At 43.4% G+C, this 27,460-nt stretch overlaps 1 protein-coding gene across 4 annotated transcripts in view; it reads left to right on the forward strand.

Annotated features, from left to right (window-relative positions):
* UBR3 (ubiquitin protein ligase E3 component n-recognin 3) overlaps positions 1 to 27,460 on the forward strand; it is a 1,605,611-nt gene that overhangs the window by 534,266 nt on the left and 1,043,885 nt on the right. For all 4 annotated transcript variants that reach the window (XM_069225311.1, XM_069225312.1, XM_069225313.1 and 1 more), the window contains exon 18: positions 26,624 to 26,766. In XM_069225311.1, the coding sequence (XP_069081412.1) occupies positions 26,624 to 26,766 (143 nt within the window). The remainder of the gene's footprint in view (positions 1 to 26,623; positions 26,767 to 27,460) is intronic.

A 27,460-nucleotide genomic window follows, 5' to 3' on the forward strand; every position in this document is an offset into this window, starting at 1 on the left:
CATAGATATTCCACAAATAGAAAGTCACCAATCGGTCACTATTTCAATCAGACTTAGGTTTAGTTGAAGATAGATCTTTGTGACCAACCTGACCAACAAACAGTGGTGCTTCAATTCCTTGGGATTAGTCTTGTGGTGAACTAGTTAGGGCATATATTTTGCATTTCAGTCACTTTCCTTTGTTTCAAGACAGGCCACAATACTCCTTGTGGCATCAGCCTTGCCTCTTAGGTGATGTACCTGCATCCGGGAATAGCCATCCATTTAACCTGAAGCAAGATCCGCAGGCAAGGCATGAAGGGAGAGTTCTCATACACATTCTATAATGTTTGTCCCATGGTTCCAGATTAACATACCTTTAAACATAAATAGCTAGATCTTTGCTAGGTGATCACAGCCTGGTCTCAAGCAACTAGCAAAAATGCAGTTGCTTAGTTCCCAGGGGAATTAAAGCCATGGCCTGCTCAGTGGAGTCATGCCTTTCTCCTCATACCTTTCTTTTTGGTGTATATAATATTTTACTAGCATAATCAAACAGTGTTTTTATATGTGTTGCTAAAAGTAATGCAGGATACGAGGTAAGGTATTCCTTCACTCAAGTATCCATACTGGAGAGAGAGAGACAAGTTAGGAGAAAAGATTATCAACCGCCACACAATATTTGCACTTTGCCCTACTAATATCCTTATACATACCCACCCCAATTGTTTTTCCTGCAACACACGATTAACAAAGCAGTGAGGCTGCAATTTATTCCAAGATAGCCACTTTATTTTTCAAAAAAGTCTTCTCCTTTGCTCTCGGCCTATAGATTACTCTTTCCATATTTGCTTACATTCACATTTCAGAGAACCAGTCCTCTATTTTGATGTACCTTGTTTGACTTAAATGTTGGACAGTGAACAGTGCCTTTATAGTAAGAAAGTGCTCTACCCCCTTTTCCGCTGTGTTTGTATCTTTTATAGCTTTAAAGATAATCCTTGTTTAGCTCTGGTAATAATTTACCCATTGCTCCACACCCCTTATTGAATCAAGCAGACAGCTAGGCACTATATTAAAGGAAGGTAGTTGTGGACTCATTTTGCCATTGAGGAAATATTTCTCCAAGATTTCTTCCTGTATCTTCCTGCTTTGTCTACTGAGGAAATATGTTGGCAACATGGTTATTAGGTGTTTTCCACTTTTTTTGGGGCTGGACTCGTGGGATTGTTCTCCAGCCAGCTGCCTCTCACTCAAACCACCATTACACAGTGGATAATGTCAGGCATTGTATGGAGGATCTGTGGCAAACAGTGGTGTTTGGACTGTACTCCTGTAAGAAATTGAAATTGTTATTTGTTAGTTTTATCTGAGGAAGTAGTACCACACTACTCCTTGAATGCTAAGTAGTTCTCTTTGGCTCTTGACTTTCCAAAGGGTAGGTGTTTGCAAAATCAAAGCATATTTTAGAGGTGATAAGAGTTTGAAACTGTAGGACCTAAAGCAGTAAAATTAGCAACACTCAATAATGATTGCACTACAGTAGAATCAGAGATGTATCTTTAAAATAGTACTAAACATTTTAAGAGCATCAAAATATAAAATATTAGTGTTTAAGATTAACACAGAAAAGGGTCCTTAGACCATTGAGGGTTTAGACACAAGCCCAAATTTTTTTATTGAGCTTTGGTATTTAAGCGCTACAATTAAATTAATATTTTCGTCTCTTGGCAATATGTGCATGTGTCAGAGAAAGTGGGGCCTTGATAGACTCCTGCATTTTGTGAGTCTCAGTCATTTACTGTGGCGTTTGATTTGAGTCCTCATTCATGAAGCACTAGCCACAATGCTACAAACCTTCAAGTGTGTTTACTATTTGTCTTAGTTTATCATTGGCAGCTCTGAGTGACAAGAAGAGCAAGGCTCTGAGTCTGAGCCAGGTAAGGTGACATATATCCCAACATTTTACAAAGCACCAAAATCTGCAACCAAAATGAAGTACATTTGGATTTTTATCTGTTGGACCTGGCCCTCTCTGCAGGGTCCCCCTACAAAGTTTTGCCTTCACCATTTTTGTTTGCTGAATTTGTTTTTGTTGGTATTATGACTCTGTGCACTGTACCACTGCTAACCAGCCCAAACGTGCTTGTGCAGTCTCCCTAAAACAGTGCAGAATTGGCCTACACCTGCTTGGCATATTTAATTTACTTATAAGTCCCTGGTATGTGGTACTACTTATACCCAAGGCCAGTAAATGAAATGCTACTAGAGGGTCTGCAGCACTTATTGTGCCACCCACTAAAATAGCCCCTTAAACATGCTTCAGGCCTGCTTTTGAAGTCTGTAGAGCAGTTTTAAATTGCATTTCGACCTGGCAAAATAAACTTTTTGCCAGACATAAACCTTCCTTATTAGGTTGAGCGCGCAAATGCTTTTCGACCTGTTGTAAGTATTCTGTGGGCTTTTAACAACACCCATCTCACGTCCATCACTTTTACTCGATTGGGGGCTTACCTTTAAAAAAAAAAAAAATCTATTGGTGACATTAGTAATTACTTTACATTTGTCCCGTCTTGGAGCGGTTTAGTTACCCCTTTGCAGACTGATCGTGTTACATGGATAAGTGCATGATTGCCAACATGTTTTACAGTGAGCAAACTACTTTTTTCTTTTGTGTCTCTTCTTCGCGCTCTTGCTCAGGGTGGCCATGGTGCTTTGAATCGGCTCGCACTGCCATCCCCCAGCACCTCCCACCCGTCCCTGAGTTTTCTGTTTGTATCTGCCCGCCCCCATTATCCCTCCCACGTCGTTGCTTGTTTGTAGCACTTAAAGCACTTAAGCTGCGGTGTTGCAGGAGGAATCCTTGCGCTTTGGTAAGAAAAATCCAATTATGCATTTACAATGACAATTAACTCTCTGAAATGTAAGACCTATTGCATTGCAAATGCTTTTTAATATATGTAAGTCGTCCCTAATTTGGGCCCTAAAGCCCCATAGGGCAGGGGGGTGCATTGTATTTAAAAAGTAGGACATGTAGGTTAAGTTGAACATGTCCTGGTAGTGAAAAACTCTAAAATTCTTATTTCACTACATTAAGGCATGTCTCTCCAATTGAATAATGTTGGGTTACCTTATTACATTTAATATGTGCTATCTTATGATTGGGAGCAGATAGGGATGTTGTTTGGGCTCAAACTAATTGTAATTTAAGGTCCTTTTCAATGGTAAAGTTGGATTGTAAGTCACAATTCTGAAAACGCCACTTTTAGAAAGTTATTTTTCTTGCTGTAACCATTTTTGTGCCTGCTGCCAGTGTTTTAGTTCACATGACCATGAATGGCTCTGCTGCTGGGTTTTGTGTAGTCCTTCCAGACAGTGACAACAAATGGGAATAGATGTGGACAGGATGGGCCATCTTGCCAGGATGTTTGAGGGCATAGCTGCTTCCTGCCTCACTTACACTTCAAAGAGCTTGCAACCAGGACATGCAGAATAACCTGACTCTAGCCTTTTGCCATTCCATATCTCTTAAAGCTTTGGTAAAGGACACACACACACACACTCTCACACACTCTCACACACTCTCACACACTCTCACACACTCTCACACACACTCTCACACACACTCTCACACACTCTCACACTCTCACACTCTCACACTCTCTCACACACTCACACTCTTCAGTACACTCCTGTACCTTTGGACGATTTAAGAAGGACTGACTTGTTCCCCAGAGATCTGCCCTGCTGTTACCACAGGACTGTACTGCTGCTTGAAGGAGAACTGGACCATCTCCTTGAACCGAGGACCACCAGAAGTGACTCCAAGGGTTAGTTATCTTGCCCACTGTGTGAGCTACAGACTCATTACACGCGCCTGGGGCCTTGAACTCTGCACCTTGCCTTTGCTGAGAGAATGCTACTGTTAGCACATCGGACCTTAAGTTAATTTACAAGGAGACGTGAATAGGTCGATTAACCTTTTAACTCGCTTTGAGGTTTTCCCACCATATATCCCGTACATGCAGATCAATAACAATCAGTAACATTAATAATCAATAGTCAGTAATCGTCACACACGTGACCTTGCAGTCATGAATAACCACACCTTTATGTAAAAGTTAGAATATTTATTTCCCCATATTAACAATGCTAATGTCACGTAACTCATTCTCAAAATCAAATGATAAACATTCAGAAATAACACTGGCTGACCAAAGCGGTGAAAGAATCATAATTAAATCAGAGCTTGAGCTACTACATATTCTAAGGTTACAGTACACATTGATAACAAGAATAACTGCACAAACTATATTACATATATTTAGATTCAGCAAAGAAAAGACATCAATTGTTATTACATATAGCAAACTTAATCAGTGTGAACCCTAACTAACACCAAATTAGAATGGCATGTTTGGTCTTCATGCAAAACAATTAAGTCAACACAAATTTGGAAAAACATCTAACTATGGCTCTATCAAAATAGTGGTTGGTACCTAGAAACAAAAGCAAATAGACGTAGCAAACAGTATCATAGTCAGTATACCTATCCTCATTTTGGATCAGAAAACGGGACATTCTTCATCAGCAGTTCATCAGTTCGGTCAGCTAGGCATCCGGATTCAGCATCAAAATTCAGAAAAGGCAAAGTCTCTTTAAGCAATAAAGTTAAGCATGTCTCTTCTCAGAACCGAAAAATGGGCAAAATAGGGTGTCTCCTCTCAGTGCAGTCCGGCTAAGTTAGATTTCCAAAAACTACTTCCCGTGTTCCTTTTGGTTCAAGAATCGCATGTTTCCATTCAATCCAAAGAAACGAAAACTTCAAATATACACTTTTACTTGTACATGGTTCACATGTCGATGATTGGCTTCTCATTTCTTCCATTCTCGTTATTGCGCTCATCAGGTAACAATATTGTTGCAGCTTATACTCCAGTTAGTATGTTCATGGTCCTTTCCTGGGAAAGTCAGTCTCAGACACATTAGATTAAACATTGTTTCATTAGCTAGTACATCATTTCCTAGCAAGCAGTTCTCATGAGAAAGACTTTTAGCTACAAGCATTTGGTCAGCACAGTGGAAAATCACAATTTAATTCTCTAAGGATCCATTTTATTATACGCCTAAGCAATGCAGCTTGACATGAGGCCGTGCTACTAGGCCAAGACCTTGCTAAGTTAAGGTCTATAATTACTAAAGCTAATACATAATGCATAACTCTTAATATGACATAATACTGCATCAATCAAACATAAGTTCATCATCTCATATTAAAAAGCCATTAATAAGTTCACTTTGTGAACATTGGCGGCCACACTGGTGGGTGCACCTTCTAATGCGTGCATTATTTTTCCCTACGTTATTACATTTTCTATGCAAATTCAACACTCAGGGTACATGAATAATCATTAAAAATGTCATTAAAACTTCTGCGTTTAACAATCCCTCCTCTGATGACTGAATGTGCCATCACACGAAACCTTCCCATACACATTTTTGCATCAGCTATAATTGTCACTTTGTTCCCTTTTCGAATTTTCCCTAAACAAATTTTCCCTTTTCATTTCTTTCCTCCTCTAATTACTATTTGTTTTCTTTAATTTGATCCTTTTACACAATTTACATATTCCCCATGCTCCAATTATGCAAGTCACAACAATCAATATACCTTGTATTATTTTCAGTAGTATCCCTTTCCCAATGTTGCTGAGCCAATTTCCCACTGAAGCAAATCCTTTTCCAACTTTCTCCCAAACACCTGGTTCTTTCAATTCTTTCAAATCAGCACTTTCATTAGTCAAATTAGTAAGTAAGCTCCTAATTTCTTTACTATTATCAGGAATAAATGAGCAGCAATACCTAGAAAAAAGCATTTTACAAACTCCACCATCTTCTGCTAAAAGAATATCGAATGCAAGGCGGTTCTGAAGAGTCAGAGCTCTTTCCGCAGCTAATTTAGTGTCTATCAGGAGTATGGCTCCTGAAAAATTTGGCAGCATGTTATCCACAGTAGTAGACAACTTTCAAATCTTTAACGAATTCAGAACAACTCCTCCTGAAGAAAACATTGTTCCAAATATATATCCCACTATACTAGAAGGAGACTCTCTCCTTTGTCTAATGTGATTTAATTCTGTCACTTGCGGAACTTTCTTTGTTATCAAGTTGGAAAATCTTTGGGAAACTATCCCTAAGTAACATGTCCCATACTATCCTCTTGGAAGACGGTAATAAGCATTAGGCCCACAGATATAATATATGCCAGGAATCGCTGGATCTTGTCCATTCAACATAAATGTCCATTTACTCTGAAACAAAAACAAGTCAGACAGTCCAGAGACATTTATTTAGGCCACAAGGGCCATAAAAGCACATAGCAGCAATAAATAAATACACAAGGTTATATCAAATGTGCAGTACATATAATTAAATACAAATAATATCAAACTAAGTACACTCCCAGGTTGAATTGATACATTCTTACTAAAACCATTATACAGATAAACGTTTTCCTCTAACAATCCAACTAGCCCCAAGGAACCTGGCAACAGCAATCACTAACGTCGAGCGAGTGTCTGATCTGAGAATTCGAAAGGCAATGTTGGATCTACGGACTCCCAGCAGTCTACAAGCCGGGGCCAACCATTTACTCCGAGAGGCAGCGTATGCAGGGCAGACAAATAAAACATGAGTGAGGTTTTCAATAGGTGCTTTGCAAGCTGGGCGGATGGGTGTTTCTTCATATGAACAGCGACTGGTAAATGATCTTAGTGGCAAGGTGCCTATGCAGAACTGGAAATACAATTTCCTTTCTCTAGGCACCGTGATTATGTCCCAGAAAGCCTTGTATTTGCATGTCTTTTTTAGGTTGGCAAATTCACATGATAGTGTGTAGTGCGTCCTGCAGATCTTCATAGTCCACCATTTGCCTATACAATTTTTTTAGGTTAATTTTTGATGGAAAGGAATCAGTAGTACTACGAGAAGGGGCAGTTTCTAAAATGACCTGCAGGGCAACAGTAAAAGAAGCAAGCTCTGGGGTGGTCCAAAGAAGCCACCAGTACAAGAGGGGACGTAGGTGAGCCTTGTGGTCAATATGTTTCATGCCTAGGTCCTTAAAAAGGGGGAACAGTGGAGTGCTTGGCGGGGGATACGAGGTTTCTTAGGAAATTATTTGCAGAGATCGTTATTTCTTGCGCTTTGGCATAGCTCCATAGTTCAGCCCCGTAAAGAGCCGAGCTCACCGATTTAGCTTCATATATCTGGAGTGCAAGACATATTGGTTTGGTGTGTGAGAGATTAAAGTCCTTTATTAAAACTGGCTACTTAAGTTTTCAAATCCCTGCTTTGCCCAGTACCAGGGGTAGGCCTTCCGGGGGCTTAACCATTTGGGCTAGAACATCGCTAAACTGTTGCATATCACAGCTATCCATCGATTCCCCCGACCTATTAGGTCTTCGCCCATCATTCGGGACAGACAAAGTTGTGATAATTTTTTACACCTACACTAGAGGGGTCGTGGGGGGGGGTGTCTCCAAAACCCTGTGTGTTCTGGAGACATTTCTGCTAAATTGTCCCTGGCATCATAAAATCATTGTGGCAGGTGACTTCAATGTCAATGGTACACTGAAGAGTGTCACTAAGATCTAGTGATGGCTTATTCACTGATAATGAGGGACCGTGGGTGATGACCTTCCTATCCACACCTACCTTATAGTGGCTGTGACCTGTTGACCACGTTTTAGAAATATGTCGGCAATTTTCTTCTGACCCACCCCCTTCCTGACTGGGAACCACTCTCCCCCTGTTTCATTGGAGCCACTATCCGGGGAAGAGGTTAAACTTTCTTCGCATTCACCCAGACGATTGTCAGTTCTTGTCCATAGCACAGTTACTAGCTGCATGCTTATGCCTTTTCCGCTTGGTTTTTAACACCGCCCCTGCCCCACCCTCTGTTGCTTTCCTTTTACCCATCAAGGGACTGTAATTAGTGGGTAAAACTTAGTTCAGTTATACAACCTGCAGGAGGATACACTAATTAAGAGGATAGAGTCTACGAGGCCTACTTGGAGATAGATGTTAGGGGCGTGGCCCAACCCAGCCTCCTCCAGTTGTTGACGGCCTGCCCTTGGTCCAGGCTGCAAAGTATTTCCACGCGCTTTATAGCGCTCATTGGTCTGTGGATGCAGGTGCTGGTGAAAATAGCTGCCTCGTGGGGCCACAAAGCAGTCTGGGATATGTAGTCCCACTCTGGAGTTCAGCGCGTCCCGTGCTGCGAAGTGCCCCCACGCACTTTATAGCGCTCGTTGGTCTGGTCAAGTGGATGCGGGTGCTGGTGAAAATGGCTGCCTCCTGGGGCCACAGAGCAGTCTGGGATATGTAGTCCCACTCTGGAGTTCAGCGCGTCCCGTGCTGCGAAGTGCCCCCACACGCTTTATAGCGCTCGTTGGTCTGGTTAAGTGGATGCAGGTGCTGTTGAAAATGTCTACATTCACTCATTCCCACAAATAGTGTCAGTGCGAGATTTATGTCTATACACACAAAGCTTTCCTACTTGTTGCGCATCTAAAGCTAATTTCCCTTGTGTTTTTATTGCACTATATGCATAATCATTCTTGTAAGTCCTTTTTTCTAAACCCTTTTCTAACTTCTTTAATGCCTTTCTTCTGTCATCGGTGTATGGTTGGCTTCACTCTTGTCAAGAACAGTCATACCCACAATCAATATCACAAACAATAACACACACACACAATTGCCAAACCATTACTCATGTATTTACAGCACCTGTTCTTCCTACTCTGCTGGCCAACGTTACTCATGATCTGTAAAGAATCAGAAAGAAGAGAAAAATGTAGAAACTATGCAGCAAAAATCAAAAACAAAATCTTCAATCTTCTTTCAGCAGTTATTTGCAGCTTTTCAGTCTCACTTCTAGGATCCTTTGTCAAAAATCGTTTTAGCAGCTTTTCAGATCTGGTTTCAAAAGTCAAATCAGGTTATCAAAGTCTCTTCAGGATACTTTAAACAGTCTCTTTCTTTGCACTTTTTCTCAATTTGTTTCAACAGTTCAGTTTATTAGTTTCCTTCAAGTGCCAAATTATTGACCTGGAATGTCTCGATCAAAACAAAAAGACAAAAACTCTTTCTGCCATTCACTTGTTGTTGCATAAACCTTTTCAGGACCTGCGTACCTTCGACTTGCTATTCTCTTTCGTTTCAACTTATGATCTCCATTCAATTCTCCTTCACTTAGATCTCCCCTTGTTGTATCCACTTCTTCTTCGATTGTTGTCACAACAACTGCTTCCTTTCTCTTTGCTTGTGACTCCGGCCACTTATCTCCTTTCTGTGGACTCTTGGTCAATGCTCTTTTCAGTGTTGAATTTGAAACAACTTCTTGCTCTGCAGGATTTTCTCTTGACGGGCCTGCAACTGGTTTAGGAGGAGTTAGAGCACATTGGCTTTGATCCGCCTCAACTCCTTACCCCTTGGGGCATGGCAATTGCTCTGTTTGTCTCTCAGTTGTCTACTTCCGGGAGAGCCCTCTTCTGACTAGACTCTCCTCCTGCCTCAATTGAGATTGGCTCACTGTCAATCTCCTGGAGGTCTTCTCCTTCGTCTCTCACAGGAGTGACTGAACCGTCCTCAACTGGCTCAGATCCGGCCTCAGTTCCTCTTTCTTTTCCTTCCTGCTTTGAGGCTGGTCTTGTAGTTGTTGGTGCTTTCAACAACTCATCTGCAGTGTCGAAAGGACATGCCACCTTTCTTGTGTGGCTGGCATGGATCCAGTTCGGAACTCCAGTGCACTTCACAACTGTGGTAGTAACCAGAACTACCTTGAAAGGGCCTTTCCAGTGAGGCTCCAAACAAGTCTTCCTCACATGTTTCCGGACCACAACTCAGTCACCAGCTCTCAGGTTGTGTCCTGGGCCATGTATCGGTGGCAGTGTGGTGGCTTCCACCTGCTGAGAGAGAGAGCGAACCACATCAGCCAGACCTTTGCAGTATTCCAACACCATATCATCTGTAATTCTTACAAGCGCATTTGCAGGAACCGCTGGCAACCTCATTGCTCTGCCCAAGACGATTTTGTGTGGTGACAATCCTGTCTTCCTGTCGGGTGTGTTTCTCATTGTCATCAGAACTAAAGGCAATGCGTCAGTCCACTTCAGATTCATGGACGCACACATCTTTGCCACTCTTGATTTCTAGGTACCATTCATCTGTTCCACTAGTCCTGATGCTTCAGGGCGGTAACTACAATGCAACTTCTGCTCAATGTTCAGTGCTGCACAAAATAATTTAATTACCTCATTGTTGAAGTGACTTCACATATCTGATTCTAAAGAGATCGGAAACCCAAAACGTGGTATCAGTTCCCTAAGCAGTAGTTTTGCTACTGTGAGGCTGTCATTTCTTTGTGTAGGGTACGCTTCAATCCAGTGACTAAAGATTCAGACAATCACCAGCACATATCTCAAACCTCCACACACAGGCATCTCAATCAAATCCATTTGCATTCTGCTGAATGGACCTCCTTCTCTTCCAATGTGGCTAAAATTAACCACTGTCCCTTTTCCTGCGTTCATTTGCTAGCAGATGACGCAATGATGGCAAACTGCTTCAGCAACTTGTCTAAGCCTCAGGTTGAACCAATTATGCTTGAACAGACAAATCATTGCATCCTTCCCAACATGTGCTTGACCATGATAATACCTAGCCATTTGAGACAATAGACTATTTGGCAGAACCAATTGACTCTCTTCTGAAACCCACAATTCATTTTGTCGCTGCACACACTTCATTTTCCTCCATTAACGTTTTTCCTCCCAATCAACATTATTCTGCAATGTTTTCAATTCTCTCAATGTATCTATCACAAGCAATGCAAAACTTGGGCATGTTTCATCCTCTTCAGGTAACAATTCCCACTTATCTTTGAACGATATACAGTTCAATGTGCAAAAACTTGCGACTTGATCCGCATATCCATTCCCCATTTATACAAAATCTTGCGATTTCAGATGTGCATTGCATTTCACCACGGCAAGTTTTTCAGGCATTTGGATAGCATGCAATAATTCTTTAATTCTCTCGCCATTAATCTCGGTGAACCAGAAGAAGTCATGAAACCGCTCTGTGACCACAACTGGACAAAATCATGGACTATTCCAAATCCATACTGGCTATCCGTATAGATAGTAACTTTTAGCTGAGCAGAAACATGGCACACTAGTAAGGGCTGCCAGTTCCGCTGCTTGTGCAGAGTATACTCCTCGAAGCCAGGACGCTTCCAGTATACCAGAAATTGTGTACACAGCATATCCTGCTCTCAGCACTCCTGTATTGTCTCTTGGACAAGAACCATCAACAAAGATAATTTGGTCATTTTCTTCCAATCGGGTGTCTCTAATGTCAGGTGTTGGTTTAGTCCCCAAATCTTACTTCAAGACAATCGTGCTCAATGCCTTCCAATTTTTCAATGTCAGCATTTTCATTTGGATGTAAGGTTGCCGGTTTCAGCACTGTACATATTTTTACAGATACATTTGGTGACCCTAGACTACTCGTCTCATATCTGATCAATCTTGCACCAGTTAGGTACTGGGTTTTTGTTTTAGTAAGTAAGATTTCAATGGAATGAGGGACCAGGCTAGTTAAGAGGTGTCCCGTCACAATGACTTCACACTGTGTGAGGCTCTGCCCAACCGCTGCAACTGCACGCAGACAGCCTGGTAAAGCTGCTGCAACTGGGTCCAAAGTAGCTGAAAAATATGCTACTGGGCGGTTTATACCTTCATGGACCTGCGTCGACAGACAATGAACATGCATCACGCTCATGACAAAACAATGTGAAAGACTTCGTGTAGTCAGACATACCCAAAGCCGGAGCTTTGCACAGACTCTCTCAAATCAGAAAACGCTTTCATGCAAGCCTGGTTCAACACTGGGATCGGTAACCTCTTTACGAGTCAGCTTTTGTAAGGGCTTGGAAATGACTGAAAAATTGGGAATCCATTGGTGACAGTAACTTACCATCCCTAAAAACATCCAGACATCTCTCTGTGTGGCTGGGGGACTCATCTGCAATATTGTTTTGACCCTTTCTCTGGATATTTTCCTTGATCCCTTCTCAATCTAGTGACCCAACTATTTCACTTCTTTCGGACAGTATTGCAGTTTAAGTGGTGACACTTTATGACCATTCTTTCCCAAATGGATTTGGTAAGGCAATTGTCATACTTGCACTCATCCCTTGTTTTGGATGCAATCAATAAGTCATCAATGTACTGTGCCAATGTCGATTGGAAAGGCAATTCCAACGACTCCATATTATTTTTCAAGATCTGATTGAATATGGAAGGTGGCTGAAAACCTTTGAGGAATTCTACACCAGCAGTAAACTCTGTCCAGAAATTTAAAAGAAAAGAGAAATTGGCTACCCTCTTGAAGAGGCACAGAAAAGAAGGCTTGTGACAGGTCTATGACAGTGAACAATTCAGCATCACATCGAATCTGAAACATTATCACAGCTGGATTTGGCACCACGGGGCGACATTTGATCACAATGTCATTTATTTTTCTCAAATCCTGGACAATTCAACTTTCTCACAGGACTTTTTCAATCCCATTATCGGTGAATGACATGGGCTGCTCAACACCTCTTTCAAGACCCTTTGGTTTACAAATTCTGCAATTATTTGGGCAACCTTTATAAGGATATCCTGGGGCATGTGGTTTTGGGGAATCTGAGGAAAAATCGCGTTTGGCTTTATAGGAACTTTAACTAGCTCTACTCCCTTTATCAGACCTATCTCTTTTCCTGTCAGATCCCCCGCTTTCTCTTTAACCATTCCCTGTAAATCAGGAGGAAGCTCTTTCACTTTGAACACTGGAAAGAAATTAATCAGATGGTACTCCTCACTTATTGTCTCACACTCTTGTCTCTGGAGCTCGGTCATCCTTGTCATCCCTATTCGTCTGCATCTCGGTTCCTTCATTTAAGCAAGTGATCGAACACCTAGTTTTACACAGCAAGTCTCTTCCCAGTACGGATACAGGACTTGAATCACAAAGTATGAATTTGTGTAATCCCTGAAAGTTGCCAATTTTAACCTGAACTTGTTTGATAATTGGGTTGGTCAAATACTGACTCGCTACTCCTACAATCTAGACTGTCTTTCCTGAAAGGGGCAAATTTGGAACTTCTGCACTTCTCACTGTACAGCGTGTAGACCCTGTGTCAACCTAAAATGAAACTCTGTGACCCATGACCTTTCCCTTCACATAGGGTCCTTTCTGATCTACTTCTAAGGAAGCTGCAAGCACACATTCCTCCTCATCCGAACTCTCGCTCACCCAATTATGGTTTATTCCAATCTCTCTGTGTAACGTGGATTGGTGTACTGTGTTATTACTTTGGTTGAACCTGTGACCTGTTGAAGAAGCATCACCTGCTGTTGTTCCATTGGGGCTTGAGGTATTTGTATTTGCTGTCTAGTTACCATGGGAATCTGCTGTTGCATTGGCTGCAACTGTGACATTTGTACGCCTGGTATTTGCACCTGCTGCATGGGCTGAAAATTCTGCATTTGATTTGCATTATTCTGAAAATTTGGATTATGACCTCTCATTCTCAGTCCTCTCATGTTTTGGAACAAATTGATGTCACCTGTTTGCTGAACAGCACCTTCCTGTACCAACATGGGACACTCCTGCTTCCAATGTCTGACCGCTCCGCAAGCGTGACAAGACAACGATTTCTTCACCACCTGCACATCATTCTGAACCACTAAAGTACCCATGTCTGGGCCATGATTTACCTTACCAACTCCTCTGCGACCTTTACCTCTCATCTGGTTTTTGAAATACAATATTTTCCTGCTGTGGTAGCTTTTGTGGAAAATTTCCCTGCATTCCTGTTTATGCAGCTTTAATCTGCATCACCATCACCTTTCCTTTCAGCTTTCTCTGCTTCAACTCAATCTCATCACTACAGTACTTTGCATACTGTAACACCTCATTAATTGGCTTTGCTTGCCAGCAAATCAAATTACTTTTAATCATTTGGCTAATTTCAGGTCTCAATCCTTCCACAAATCTGAACACAAAATGAATCATGTCTTTCAGCTCAATTTTCTCTGTACCGCTGTAATGCTTAAACACCCAACAATCTCTCATAAAATACATGTATTGACTCCTTTGCTTCCTGAGCTGTCCTGTCTATTCTTTGCCAGTCAATGTTTTTGGGCGAAATTCTCGTCTTCAGGAATTCAATCACCTTGTAATAATATTCCATTACCTCAGTAGACGGCGCATCTGTAACCTGATCTCTCTCTGGTTCCTTTGTTGGCCAATCTATGCTCCTCTTGCGTCCCATCCATAAATCAGCTGAAACTACTATTTCTAATAGTGTGTTCAAGTCTTCCCAAAGGCATTTTGCAAGTTTCACAAACCTGTCTGTCTGCTGGTACCATTCTACTGGCTTATTTCTCAATCTGGGGTAGTCATTTTTGAAAGACAGAATGTCACTTCTGCTTCAAGGGACATGAACAAAATTTCCTCCTGGAATTTCCCTCATTGATAAAGTTGTCACTGGATCCTTGCCCTGCTGCACATTTGCGGGCAGCTCCGCAGAATCCCTTTTTCTCATCTCTTTTCTTTACCCATCTGCCTTTCCATCTCTCTAATGCTTCCCAGGTCTGGGGTATTCTGAAGTAGCTCCCTAAGGTGTGCCTTCATCCCTGCAGCTCTCATGTGCTCAAAGTCTTTTGTGTCAAAGTCTAACCTGTAACTCCTTTTCAAATGTTTAGTTTTTTCAATTTCTATGCCGTATTTCTCTGCCAGGTCTGTGAGCTTTTGATGCACATTGCTCACTTCCCTTGTGATTTTCGAGCATAGATATCTCTTTGTAGGACTCTAATCTGTTTACCCCCATAGTTCCTTCGATGAGTTCGCCCGCTTCCATTCCTAGTCTCGTATAGTTCAAGTTCTACTCTCCCCTAGGAGCACTCTGCGGGGTATTCAACTTGTCTGATCATTCAGTCAATTGCTGGGCAGTCAAACCCTGCAATGAACTGTTACTGGCCTGGGCATGTGCCACTTGTTGCACCACTGTATTTGGAGTCTGCGGTGTCAATAATTTCAGGCTCTGACCGACATTCAACCCTATGACTGTATACGGAGGAACTCCGAATGTGCTAATGTCTAACAATGATCTCGATCTGTCAAAGGTCTGTTCCACAGGAGAGACTACTTGAATATTTTCACTAAGTCCTCCCCTCACTGTATTCTAACTCAGGACTTCCAGTCCATCTGCATTGGGTTTCTCTTGTGCGAACAAAGGCACAATCGGACCAATGGTGACAGGTACAGATACAGCATCTGGGCTTGGTCTAACATTCAGGTTCTGTGGGAGTATAATTCCCGCATTCTGGTTCATCAGTACAAACATATCTGACTGTGTCCCTGTTATCGAAGTGTACTTCGGCATCGTTTGTGACTGTGCTTAAGGCAGTAAAATTGGAGTCTCTTCTGTCTGAACCAACGTCGGTCTCGGGAAAACCTGTCCTGTAGACTCTATTAGGTTTGTGGCAGTTTTCACAATTGGCACATCGGGGTAAATTCTCTGGACATTTGACTGTGGCACCTGATTTTGGACTACTGGAGTAGTAGGTGCGTTAAGATGGCTCTGCATTGGGCTCTGTGTCGGGCTAGGATTAACCTGCGCCGGACTTGTTGTCACATTAACCTGTGCCGGAGCTGAAGGATTTACACTAGTGCTCGGACCACTCTCTTGGGCTGCATATGGTGGAGGAAGATTTCTCAATGACTTCAAGATAAAATCATCATGGTCTGACTCTTCCTCATATGTCAGTGGTCCCTTAGATTCCTTTGGTCTCCACTTCCCTACTCTCAGAAGGGTTCCTGTTTGTTTTTCTAGTAGCTTTCCTTCATTCTCTCTCGCTGTCCTGTGTAATTGCAGGAAACAACTTAATCCCCTGTATGGTCTCAGTTCTCTAAAATCTGTGATCACTGTCCCATTTAGCCTCCGCTAGTGTCTTTTCTGCCTTTCTCATTCTCCTCTCAAATTTCTGTTTCTGTTGCTGTCTAGCTATTAGCGCCCATATTGCTAATGCCTCGGACTGTGCTGGTCTCGGAGGGGGTTTCAGATCATACAGCACTCTCCTCAGATTCTCTAAACTCCTTAAATTAAATGTTCTGTTGATAGGAAACACTAAGCTCCTATCCTTCTCTGTCACTTTGCACCATTGCTTTAGCCAAAGACATGGCGAAGCACCCTTTTCTTCGATTACAATTTAAGCTGGTGTACCTTCTGGCAGTGCAATATCCCCTGTACTCGTAATGTACGTATCCCACCTCAAAGCACTCTTTAAAGCTTTGAAAAATGTCATCCCGGCAACCTTTATTTTATTCTAAATCAAATCAGGAAGTGACTTTTAGTCCCAGAATTCTCTTCACTCACCTTCACAACCATGTGCGCTTCACAAGCAGCTGCCAATCTGTGCACGACCCTTTTCACCAACCAACCTATCCCAGCGCGGTTCCAGTGACGTCACACTCACACGTACTGCGGCTGACAAAGTCTGGCGGCGCGTCCTCCCAACTCAGATTCACACTAAATTAATGCATTTTATTGTGAGCACTAACCAAAATTAAAACCAAATTTGTCCATTTACTACCTTCTTTCTCAGTTTCCCTGATTTGCAAGCAAAATTCGACCCGCAAATTTCACTCTCAACTTTTCAGTGGGTCTGTCCTGGTGCACATAGGACTTGCCAAATCTCAGTCGAAAATTTATTTCGCTCATTTTGATTCACACTCTGACTCGACGACCACGCCCGATCAACCTATTAGACCAGACAAATTACAACAAAAACCAAGTTTCTGATGGATACACCTACCTGTGGATTCCTCACCTAAAGAATTCTCCCCTCGCACCAGCCCTCAGCGGAAATTTCTTCTAGCTCTGCACGATGACGTCACAATCGCCCGACTCCATGCGACGCCACATGACGCCATCCAGGCAATAAGAAGCCCTCGTCGACGTGCAGACGTCAGTTCCCTTTTTTCCGTGCCCGAGTAACGGTTAATTCTTCGAGGCTCACAGGGAGCTACTGTTTCCAACAACGGTTACGATGTCGCAGCCTAGAAAATCCAGCTTTAAACCTTGCAGCCAGTGCGGGGGTCGAATGTTGGTTACCGACCCCCACGAAAACTGCCTTTGGTGCCTTAGTTCCGACCATGAGGTCGAGTCATGCGGCTCATGTCAGCGCATGAACCCTAAGGCACTTAAAGAGAGGGAGACGAAATTGTTCTTGGCTCGGTCCAAGCAGAAGGAGAGGCGTCATCGGAGGGAGTCTTCTTCGAGATCCTCAAGGTCTCGTCACCATCATAGTGACTCTCGGCGCCGTCACGGATCTCGACGCCGATCGAGCAAGGGATGGTCCAGGTCAAGATCAGCTTCTCTGTCGGCTCGGCGACGTCCGATGTGGGAGATAAGCCCGACCGTCACCCCTCCACCTCCTACGACCCCGACGTCACCCGGGTCGGTCTTTGAGGTCGAGCCTCCCCAGAGGCCTGAAGGTTCTCCTGGCCAGGAGTTACCTGGACCCTCCTCTGCATCTATGCCGGCGCCGGTGCAGCAGCAGCAATACCCGGCTTTACCGACTCCGGGATCGGATCCTGCAGCGTTTTTAAACGCAATGTTTAACATTTTTGCTTCCATGACGCCAGGTGGAAATCATGCAGGCCCGTCTGGCCCTCTGGCCTATGATTTGGGTGTTCCGGCGTCTTACAGATCGACGCCGTTCACCCCATTTTTATCTGCTGCACCTGAAGCGGCGCCGATGCCTATGACGTCGCCCAGGATGACTACACCTGCTACGGCGCCGTTGGATTCGCCTCGGATCCGATCGACGTCTAAGAATCCCTTGGAGCCGGAGCTTCTGGCTTCGGACGGGTCCGAGGTTCGGCGCCGACAAAGATCTTCGGCGTCGGCCGACGCCTTATCGACTCCAGGCTTGGAGTCAAGACTTAAATCAAGACGTCTGGCTCTTCGACTTTTGGAGGAAGAAGAGTACGCAAGACAACATCTGGAGGAAGGTGAAGTTGTAGAGCCCTCTGGTGACTTCCAGGGACTGGATACAGCTAGTGGCCTGGACACTACCCCGGAATGGGATCTAGCTTCCCCTGGAGAGTTCACGGAGGAAGCTGCTTCATTCCACGCAGTCATTTGGAAGGTTGCAGACTTTTTGGATCTTCTGCTTCCTACCGCGGAGGTCAAGAGAAATTTATTGACAGAGGTTTTACACCCGGCTTCTGCTGAGCCTCTTTTGCCCTTCAATGAGGCTCTGCTGGACCCCATTAAGGATATCTGGCTGAAACCTGTGTCCACCACTGCGGTGGCTCGTCAATACAGGATGGCGCCTGGGGATCCGGTGTTTCTCTCCAGACAGCCAACTCCAGAGAGTCTAGTGGTGCAAGCCTCTTGTTCGTCCAGATCCTCTCCTGGCTCGTTTCTTGGGACCCCTGCGGACAGGGAGTAAAAAAAAATGGACCATACTGCAAAAAAGACCTTTTTATCTTGCAGTATGGCCCTAAAATCTTACAATGCAACTTGCATACTGGGGCGTTACATCCATGCCCTTATGGAAGAGGCGAAGGGCCACCCTAATTTGTCCCAGGAGATGTTGCAGCTGTTGGTGGATGCGACTCAGGTGATCCAGTCGGGATTGGATACTTCGGACTCGGTGGCTAGGGCTATGGGCATAGTTTCTAGACGGCAGTCTTGGTTACGGTCATCTGGCTTCTCGTCAGGCCACACTTCTTGATCTTCCTTTTGATGGAGAGAAGCTCTTCGGCACAAAGGCTGACTCTGCCCTGGAGCGTTTTAAAGAAAGCAGAGCGACTGCTAGATCTTTGGGACTCCAGTCGTCAGCCTCATCCTCCTTTAGAGGCTTTCGGAGGTTTAAAGGATTTGGACGTGGTTCCTTTCGTGGAAGATTGCCAGGACCACAACAATCTGCTTCTACCCTGCCATACAGATCCTTCAGGGGCAGGGGCAGAGTCCGTACAAGAGGAGCCACCTTGCAGCACTCTGCCTCTTCCTCTTCCTCGGGAGGGGTGCAGCAAGGAAAGCAGCCGTAGTCCACCTCCACTCCCTGTCCACTTGTCTCCGGTAGGGGGGAGACTTGCCCATTTTCTTCCAATGTGGGAGGTTATAACATCGGACTCCTGGGTCATCGACGTTGTGAAGAAGGGGTACGCTCTTCCCTTTAGGGAATTCCCTCCTACCTTCCCTCCCCACCCATCCTTCTGTTCGGAAGACCATCTTCTCCTATTACAGCAGGAGGTATTATCCCTAATAGCAAAAGGTGCGATAGGGTTGGTTCCCGAGCAAGAGAGGGGTCAGGGTTGTTTTTCAAGATACTTCCTGATTCCTAAAAAGGATGCTCGGCTGAGACCGATTTTGGACTTGAGGATTTTGAATTGGTTCCTCAAACAGGAAAAATTCAAAATGCTGACCCTCTCACAGGTTCTTTTGCCGTTGAACGAAGGAGACTGGATGGTGTCGGTCGATTTGCAGGGCGCGTATTTTCATATTCCGATCCTCAAATCGCACAGGAAATATCTCCGGTTTGTAGTGGGATCGCATCATTATCAGTTTGCGGTCCTCCCTTTTGGTCTTACTTCAGCACCTCGAGTCTTCACAAAGGTGATGGCGGTGGTAGCAGCAGAGCTCAGAAGAAGGGAGATAGCTGTTTTTCCCTATCTGGATGATTGGTTGATCAAGGCCAAAACTCCAGAGCTCGTGCGGTGCCATCTCCAGTCGACGACTCAATTGTTGTACGACCTGGGTTTTTCAGTCAATGTACCCAAATCTCACCTGTAGCCCTCTCAACGCCTCCTGTTCATAGGGGCAGTATTGGACACGACATTGAATCGGGCCTTTCCTCCACCCCAGCGGGTCCAGGATATTCAGGCGTTGATTCCAATGTTTCAAAATAGAGCGGTAGTTCCAGTCCTCAAGGTCCTTCGACTGCTCGGTCTGTTCGCTTCTTGTATACTGCTGGTCACTCATGCACGCTGGCACATGAGGGCTCTTCAGTGGTGCGTCCGCAGGCAGTGGTTTCAGCACAAAGGGGATCTCGAATATTCGATAAAGATCTCCAGAGACACTGCAGTGGATCTTCAATGGTGGGCAGCAGTCAACAACCTGTCTCAAGGAAAGCCGTTCTCGCTGCCACCTCCAATGGCCACGGTGGTAACGGATGCTTCCACTCTAGGGTGGGGAGCTCATCTGGGGGACCTGGAGATCAAGGGCCTTTGGTCTCCAGGGGAACAGAAGTTACATATCAATCTGTTAGAGTTGCGGGCAGTATGTCTGGCACTCAAGGCCCTCCTCCCTTCCATTCGCGGTCAGTCAATCCAAGTTCTAACGGACAACACGACCGCGATGTGGTATATAAACAAACAGGGAGGAGTGGGGTCGTATCTTCTCTGCAGAGAAGGTCTTCGTCTCTGGTCCTGGCTTCAGGACCACAAGATCTGCTTGATTGCACATCACTTGGCCGGAGTCCTGAATGTGCGTGCAGACATTCTAAGTCGACGCAGCTCGGTCGACCAGGAGTGGCGTCTTCATCCAGATCTATTTCTGTGTATCTTCAGGATGTGGGGATATCCGCAAATAGATCTGTTTGCCACTCAAGAGAATGCGCAGTGCCCGCTATTTTGCAGCATCCAGTATCCGGTGCAAGGAGCTTTGGGGGACGCGTTTCAGATGTCCTGGAAGGGTCAGTTACTTTACGCGTTTCCCCCCATACCCTTGATTCCTCGAGTTCTCAGGAAGATCCGCCAAGACCGAGCTCAAGTCATGCTAATAGCTCCGGATTGTCCAAGAAGGGTGTGGTATTCGGACCTACTCCAACTCTCTCAGTGCCCTCCGCTCCGTCTCCCTTGCAGGGTGGAACTCCTCTCGCAATCGCAGGGGCAGATTCTACGCCCCCACCTCCAGAGCCTGCACCTTCATGCCTGGAGATTGAACGGGGCAATCTGAGTTCCTTTTCTCTCCCTCCAGATGTGGTGGAGACTCCACCAAGTCAATCTATGCTAATCGTTGGGCTAAATTTACAAGCTGGTGTGGAGAGAATAGTTTAGATCCTTTAAAAGCTGGTTTATCTGACATTTTGTCATTTGCACTCCATCTGGCACAGAAAGGTTTTGCAATTGCCACTGTTAAAGGTTATCTGTCTGCACTATCTGCTTTTCTGTGCCTTCCTGATCAACCATCCTTCTATAAATCACCAATTGTTTTAAAGTTTCTAAAGGGACTCACTAATAGGTATCCACCCACACCATTCGTTATGCCTCAGTGGGACCTTAACTTAGTCTTAACTTTTCTTATGGGGGCTCCGTTCGAACCAATGCACTCTTGTTCTTTACGGTTCCTAGTATTCAAAACTGTTTTCCTGGTGGCCATAACATCTGCCAGAAGGGTTAGCGAGCTTCAGGCTCTCACTGTGGAAACCCCATACCTTTCTTTAAGGACAAAGTGGTGTTGAGGACCAAGGCGGCTTTCCTACCGAAGGTTGTTACACCCTTTCACCTGGGGCAGTCAATTACTCTCTCTTCCTTTTACCCTCCACCTCACCCATCCAAGGAGGAAGAGAGGCTCCACCGGCTGGATCCACGAAGAGCTCTGAGCTTCTACGTCGCCAGGACGAAAGAGTTCAGACAGGATGAACAGCTCTTCGTTGGATACGTGGGGAAGAGGAAAGGTAGAGCGGTCCACAAGAGAACGCTATCCAGGTTGGTCATTCTATGTATTAAGATCTGCTATTCTTTGGCGAAGAGGGATCCACCTGTGGGGCTTCGTGCTCATTCCACCAGAGCCAAAGCAGCTTCATCAGTTTTGGCTAGAGGTGTTCCTGTGGCTGACATCTGCAGGGCAGCGACTTGGGCATCCCTCCATACTTTTGCCAAACATTACTGTTTGGACTCTGAGGTTAGGAGGGATGGCCATTTTGCTCGCTCGGTGCTGCAAGATTTCTTGGTTTGACCATTCGGGCACCCACCACCGGAGTTTATACTGCTTGGGGACTCTATTCTTTAGGTGAGGAATCCACAGGTAGGTGTATCCATCAGAAGAATAAGTTACTTACCTTCGGTAACGCTTTTTCTGGTGGATACAGTAACTACCTGTGGATTCCTCACGGTCCCACCCGCCTCCCCGTTGCCTGACTGGTCAAGCCAAGATCTCTTTGGGTGCGCATCCTTGATCTTGTATATATATATGTATATAGCTGTTTCATTCTAAAAGTTGTATTGATTGTATATACTTTTCCTTTGCAAATTAAGATAGTGAAAAGGACATTTTGGACTGGGATTATACATACATATATTTATTTCTCTCTCGAATTGAGCATTCATAACTGTTATTTATATTGAGTTTTATAATAAATGTTTTATTTTCATTTATTCTGGATAAATGTGTACTCTTTAGGTTTAACCTGTTCGCCTCTATGGCACGTAAAAAAATGGTGATAACTGACGTCTGCACGTCGACGAGGGCTTCTTATTGCCTGGATGACGTCATGTGGCATCGCGTGGAGTCGGGCGATTGTGACGTCATCGTCGACGTGCAGAGCTAGAAGAAATTTCCGTCGAGGGCTGGCGCGAGGGGAGAATTCTTTAGGTGAGGAATCCACAGGTAGTTACTGTATCCACCAGAAAAAGCGTTACCGAAGGTAAGTAACTTATTCGTCTCATACACTTTTCAATACACTCCGGAGTCTTGGACCATACAGGGTCCATATACCAACAACCATGTGGACAATTTTTTAGCACAAAGCTCCACACACATTTGAAGTTCGACTTCCCTACTCTCACACTGTGGAGTACGCAAATTCCCTATACCCTCACAAACATCACAATTCACCTGCGATTTGCATAAACTTTGCAAGCTCAAAACCTACTTCATTTACACGGTCACTAGAATGCAGAGAACATCCTCAAACAATCATTGGCAAGCTCCATGATTCTTGGAAAGTAATTTTAAGTACTTAGGGGCACATTTTCTCTCCAATTTGTATCATTGAAACAATAAATCCAAATTTCAGTGATTGATGAGTTCTTGAAAGTCTAATCATGTACCGGGCCTCTATGATGGGCTCTTAAGGAGACAAACCATCAGTCTGCTACTATCTCTGATAGCGCGTCAGACCTTAATAAGTTAACTTACAAGGAGACGCGAATAGGTCGATGAACCTTTTGACTCGCCTCAAAGTTTTCACACCATATATACCGTACATGCAGATCAATAATCAATAACATTAATAATCAATAGGAGTCAGTAATCGTCACACACCATGACCTTGCAATCATGAAAAACCTTACCTGTATGTAAAAGTTAGAATACTTATTTCCCTATATTAACAGTGCTAATGTCACGTAACTCATTCTCAAAATCTTATGATAAACATACAGAAATAACACTGTCTGACCAAAGGGGCAAAAGAATTGCAATCTGATTAAAGCTTGAGCTACTACACATTCTAAGGTTGCAGTATAAATGAATAGCAAGAATAACTGCGCAAACGATATCACATACATTTAGATTCAGCAAACAAAAGACATCAATTGTTATTACATATAGTGAACTTCATCAGTGTGAACCCTAAATAGCACCAGATTGAAATGTCATTTTTGGGCTTCATGCAAAACAATTTAGTCAACACAAATTTGGAAAAACATCTAACTATGGCTCTATCAAAATAGCAGTTGGTACCTAGAAACAAAATCAAATAGACAACAAACAGTATCATAGTTACTAAACCTATCCTCAGTTTGGATCATCAATTGGTGACAATCTTCGTCAGCAGGACATCAGTTAGGTCAGCTAGGCATCAGGATTCAGCATCAAAGTTCAGAAAAGGCAAAATCTCTTTAAGCAATAAAGTTAAGCATGTCTCTTCTCAGGATGGAAAAATGAGCAAAATGGGGTGCCTCCTCCCAGTGCAGTCCGGCTAAGTTAGATTTCCTAAAACTACTTCCCATGTTCCTTTTGGTTCAAGAATCGCATGTTTGCAAAGACTTCAAATCTACACTTCTACTCGTACATGGTTTGCATGCCAATGATTGGCTTCTCATGTCTTCCGTTCTCGTCATTGCGCTCATCGAGTAACAATATTGTTGCAGCTTATACTCCGGTCAGTATGTTCATTGTCCTCTGCTGGGAAAGTCAGTCTTACACACATTACATTAATCATTGTTTCATTAGCTAGTACATCATCTCCTAGCAAGCAGATCTCATGAGAAAGATTTTTAGCTACAAGCATTTGGTCAGCACAGTGGAAAATCGCAATTTAATTCTCTAAACATCCATTTTATTATACGCCTAAGCAATGCAGCTTGACATGAGGCTGTGGTACTAGGTCAAGACCTCGCTAAGTTAAGGCCTATAACTAATAAAGCTAATACATAATGCATAACCCTTAATATGACATATTACCACATCAAATAAACATACGTTTATTTCATATTAATAAGCCATTAAAAAGTACACTTCGTGCACAATGGCGGCCACGCTGGTGGGCACACCTTCTTATGCGTGCATTATTTTTCCCTACGTTATTACATTTTCTATGCAAATTCAACACTCAGGATACATGAATAATCATTAATAATTTCACTAAAACTTCTGCGTTAACACTACTCCCCAACCCAAGTTGTGACCCCCCCCCAGGTCCTGGACCCTTGATAGTGATGTTGGTGGAAATGCTCCTGTCTAACCCTGAAACTGGAGACTTAAAACATTTTTTTCCACTAAAAACTTCCTGTAGACCAAACAGAAGTCTGGGACCTACATGCCAGCTAATCCGCCCAAGGTGTGCATCGCTGGTTGGCCTGACTTCGCGGGACATACTACTGTGTTGTTCTCTACAGCAACAAATCCTGCTCAGCTGGACCTCTCAGCAACAATATCTAGCCTTTTGGAGCCCTTCTCAGCTACAGGCTGCAGCTTTGTCCTGCTGGAGGTTTTCGGCTTCAAAAAAGTTGGCTCAGTCCAATGGAAAAATCTTCACAGGTCGACGGTGACCGGCACACCATCGAACTCCTCGGCCTGGAAAATCCAGTCTTTCCTGCTCTGAGCTTTTCCTTGGCATTGTTGATGGCTTCATCGTTACTTCGTCCAGTGGATCCCCTGCAATGATAATCGGACACAGCCTGCTGCCTTGACTGGCTGACTACTACCTTCTCCTGGACTTCTCTTCAGATATATTTCTAAGTAAGCCAAGACCGGTCCAATCTACCCCTGGAATTTAAACCATGCTCCATCGCGGTCGACCTTGACTTTTAACTTTGTCTTAGACAACTAGATACCTATGGGCAGTTATTTCAACTTTTAGATTTCACTAGAAACTTTACAATTTCATAACTCCAGTTTTACTGAATAGATTGAATTCATTTTTACACCCTCCCCCCCAAATATAACCCAATTTCTGACTAAAAGTGGCGCATAAAGAAACTGTCCAAAAGTCACAAAGTTTCATTATTCAGTTAATGAAGCAGCTTGAACTTTAGTGGTCAGTTAGAGGGAGGCACTAGACACAGCTTAAAGCAGTGGTCAGTGAAAGGGGCACTAGGCAGAGCTGAGGTGAAGATGCTTACAGCATAAGTTAGTTTTCAGAGACACTATAAAAGAAATGGGACTATTTGTAATGGGATTGTACTCACTGCTTACAGTATGTTCCTTGAGTTCACAAATTTTAAAGGGAATACTTTGTGATATACATTTGTATGCAGCAGGAAAACTCATAGTTCCTGGATGATTTCGTGGGCTACACGTTTTTACTTAGATCTGAGAAACTGGGGGTTCTAATCAGGTTTTATTTGCATCTTTGGAATAAAAGATCTGATTCATAGGTCATAATATTGAAGGCTCCAAAGGTTCCAGAATGAGTGTGAAATGCTGCAGCTCGCCTCACACTTCCTAAGGAACTGACATGGAAAGGAAGCCCTTATTTTTCTCATAGAGTAGAAAGGCTTACCACACGTCAGCCTTGATTTGAGCGTCTCTTGTACTTCCTTGAATCAGTGGATTTTCAGATGTCCTCCTGTTTGATCACAGACTTCTAGGCTGCAGGGTAGTTGTGGTTCCTGGCCAACTTGCTCATTGAGGGGTTCTCCATGCAGAACTTTAGTCGCCTGGGCCTTGATGTTTGTTCTGCTGGTCAGGGTTAGGCACTAGAAGTAAATGCACTACTATGATAGTTGTTACAATTTTTCATTCTTCCATCTACTTTTAATATCTTCCTCTGTTTCTCTTTGTTTGTGTAGCTCTTTCCAGTGATGTGTTCACTCCTGGGTATGTGACTGGAAAACTTGAATTAATTTATAGTGCAACAAAGACATTATTCCTTCTTGCCTGATTTCTTTGCTACATTTGTATGTGCAGCAGGGGTTGGGAAGTAATTGTAGCCATGTAGCTTTATCCTTATTATTGTTTCCCTGTTGCTCTATCCTCTTAATAGAAACAGCCTCTTTGTCTTCTCCTTTGATTTGCCAAGTCTAATATTCCATAAGTAGCAATTATGCATTTTTCTTAATCTGTAGTTCACATACCAGAAAACCCTAATCCAAAAAGTGGCATTTTACCTGGAAGCTCTGGCTTTGAATCAGTGTTATCTGCTGTGGCTGATTTCAAAGCTCCTGTTTTTGAACCTGGAGGTTCCATGCAGCAGGGGATGTACACACCTAAAGGTATATATGTGTTTATAAAACGCTTTTCTCTTCAATATGATTTTCATGAAGAGTTTCTGAATTCTAACTACATTTAAATGAAAATATAACACTTTACCTACAATACTGGAACAATTAAATATCTACTGAAAGCATGAAATTAAGGCAAACAATGGAATGTTAAACTATTTTAGTGATGTTTGAACTCAATGATGTTACTGAGACTGCTTTCTTTCTTTTGGCATATATGTATCTTCTTCACTGATCCATTGCAACATTAGATTTCAATGTATATGTTTAAAAAAATATATATATATACATAGATATATATATATATATTGTACTGGCATGTTGTTAATCACTAAGCACTTAAAGTTTCGGCAGGTAAGGAACCCAGCACTAATTTTTACCCTGAAGAAATTACTGTAGTCTAGTAGGAAGTACAGATGGAAAATGAGATCTTCTGGTTTGACAGTTGAGATCCTAGTAGCAATGTTGTATCTCATTTATGAGGCAGAATCTTGTTAATTTGTTAAGCATACCTAATGTTTTCCCAGTAGTTACTTTTTGCCTGTTAAGAGCATGTTGTCTGCTTTGTCCCGTTCTTCCTTCTTAATAAGCTTGGCGTTTTCTTCACTGATATTGGGAGGTACCTGGGCACTTTTCCATAGTAACTGAGAAGCCCAAGTGTGTGTTCCCAGCCTTGTCACCAGAG

Source organism: Pleurodeles waltl, chromosome 3_1 (genome assembly GCF_031143425.1).
Source record: "Pleurodeles waltl isolate 20211129_DDA chromosome 3_1, aPleWal1.hap1.20221129, whole genome shotgun sequence".
Classification (NCBI taxonomy): Eukaryota; Metazoa; Chordata; class Amphibia; order Caudata; family Salamandridae; genus Pleurodeles; species Pleurodeles waltl.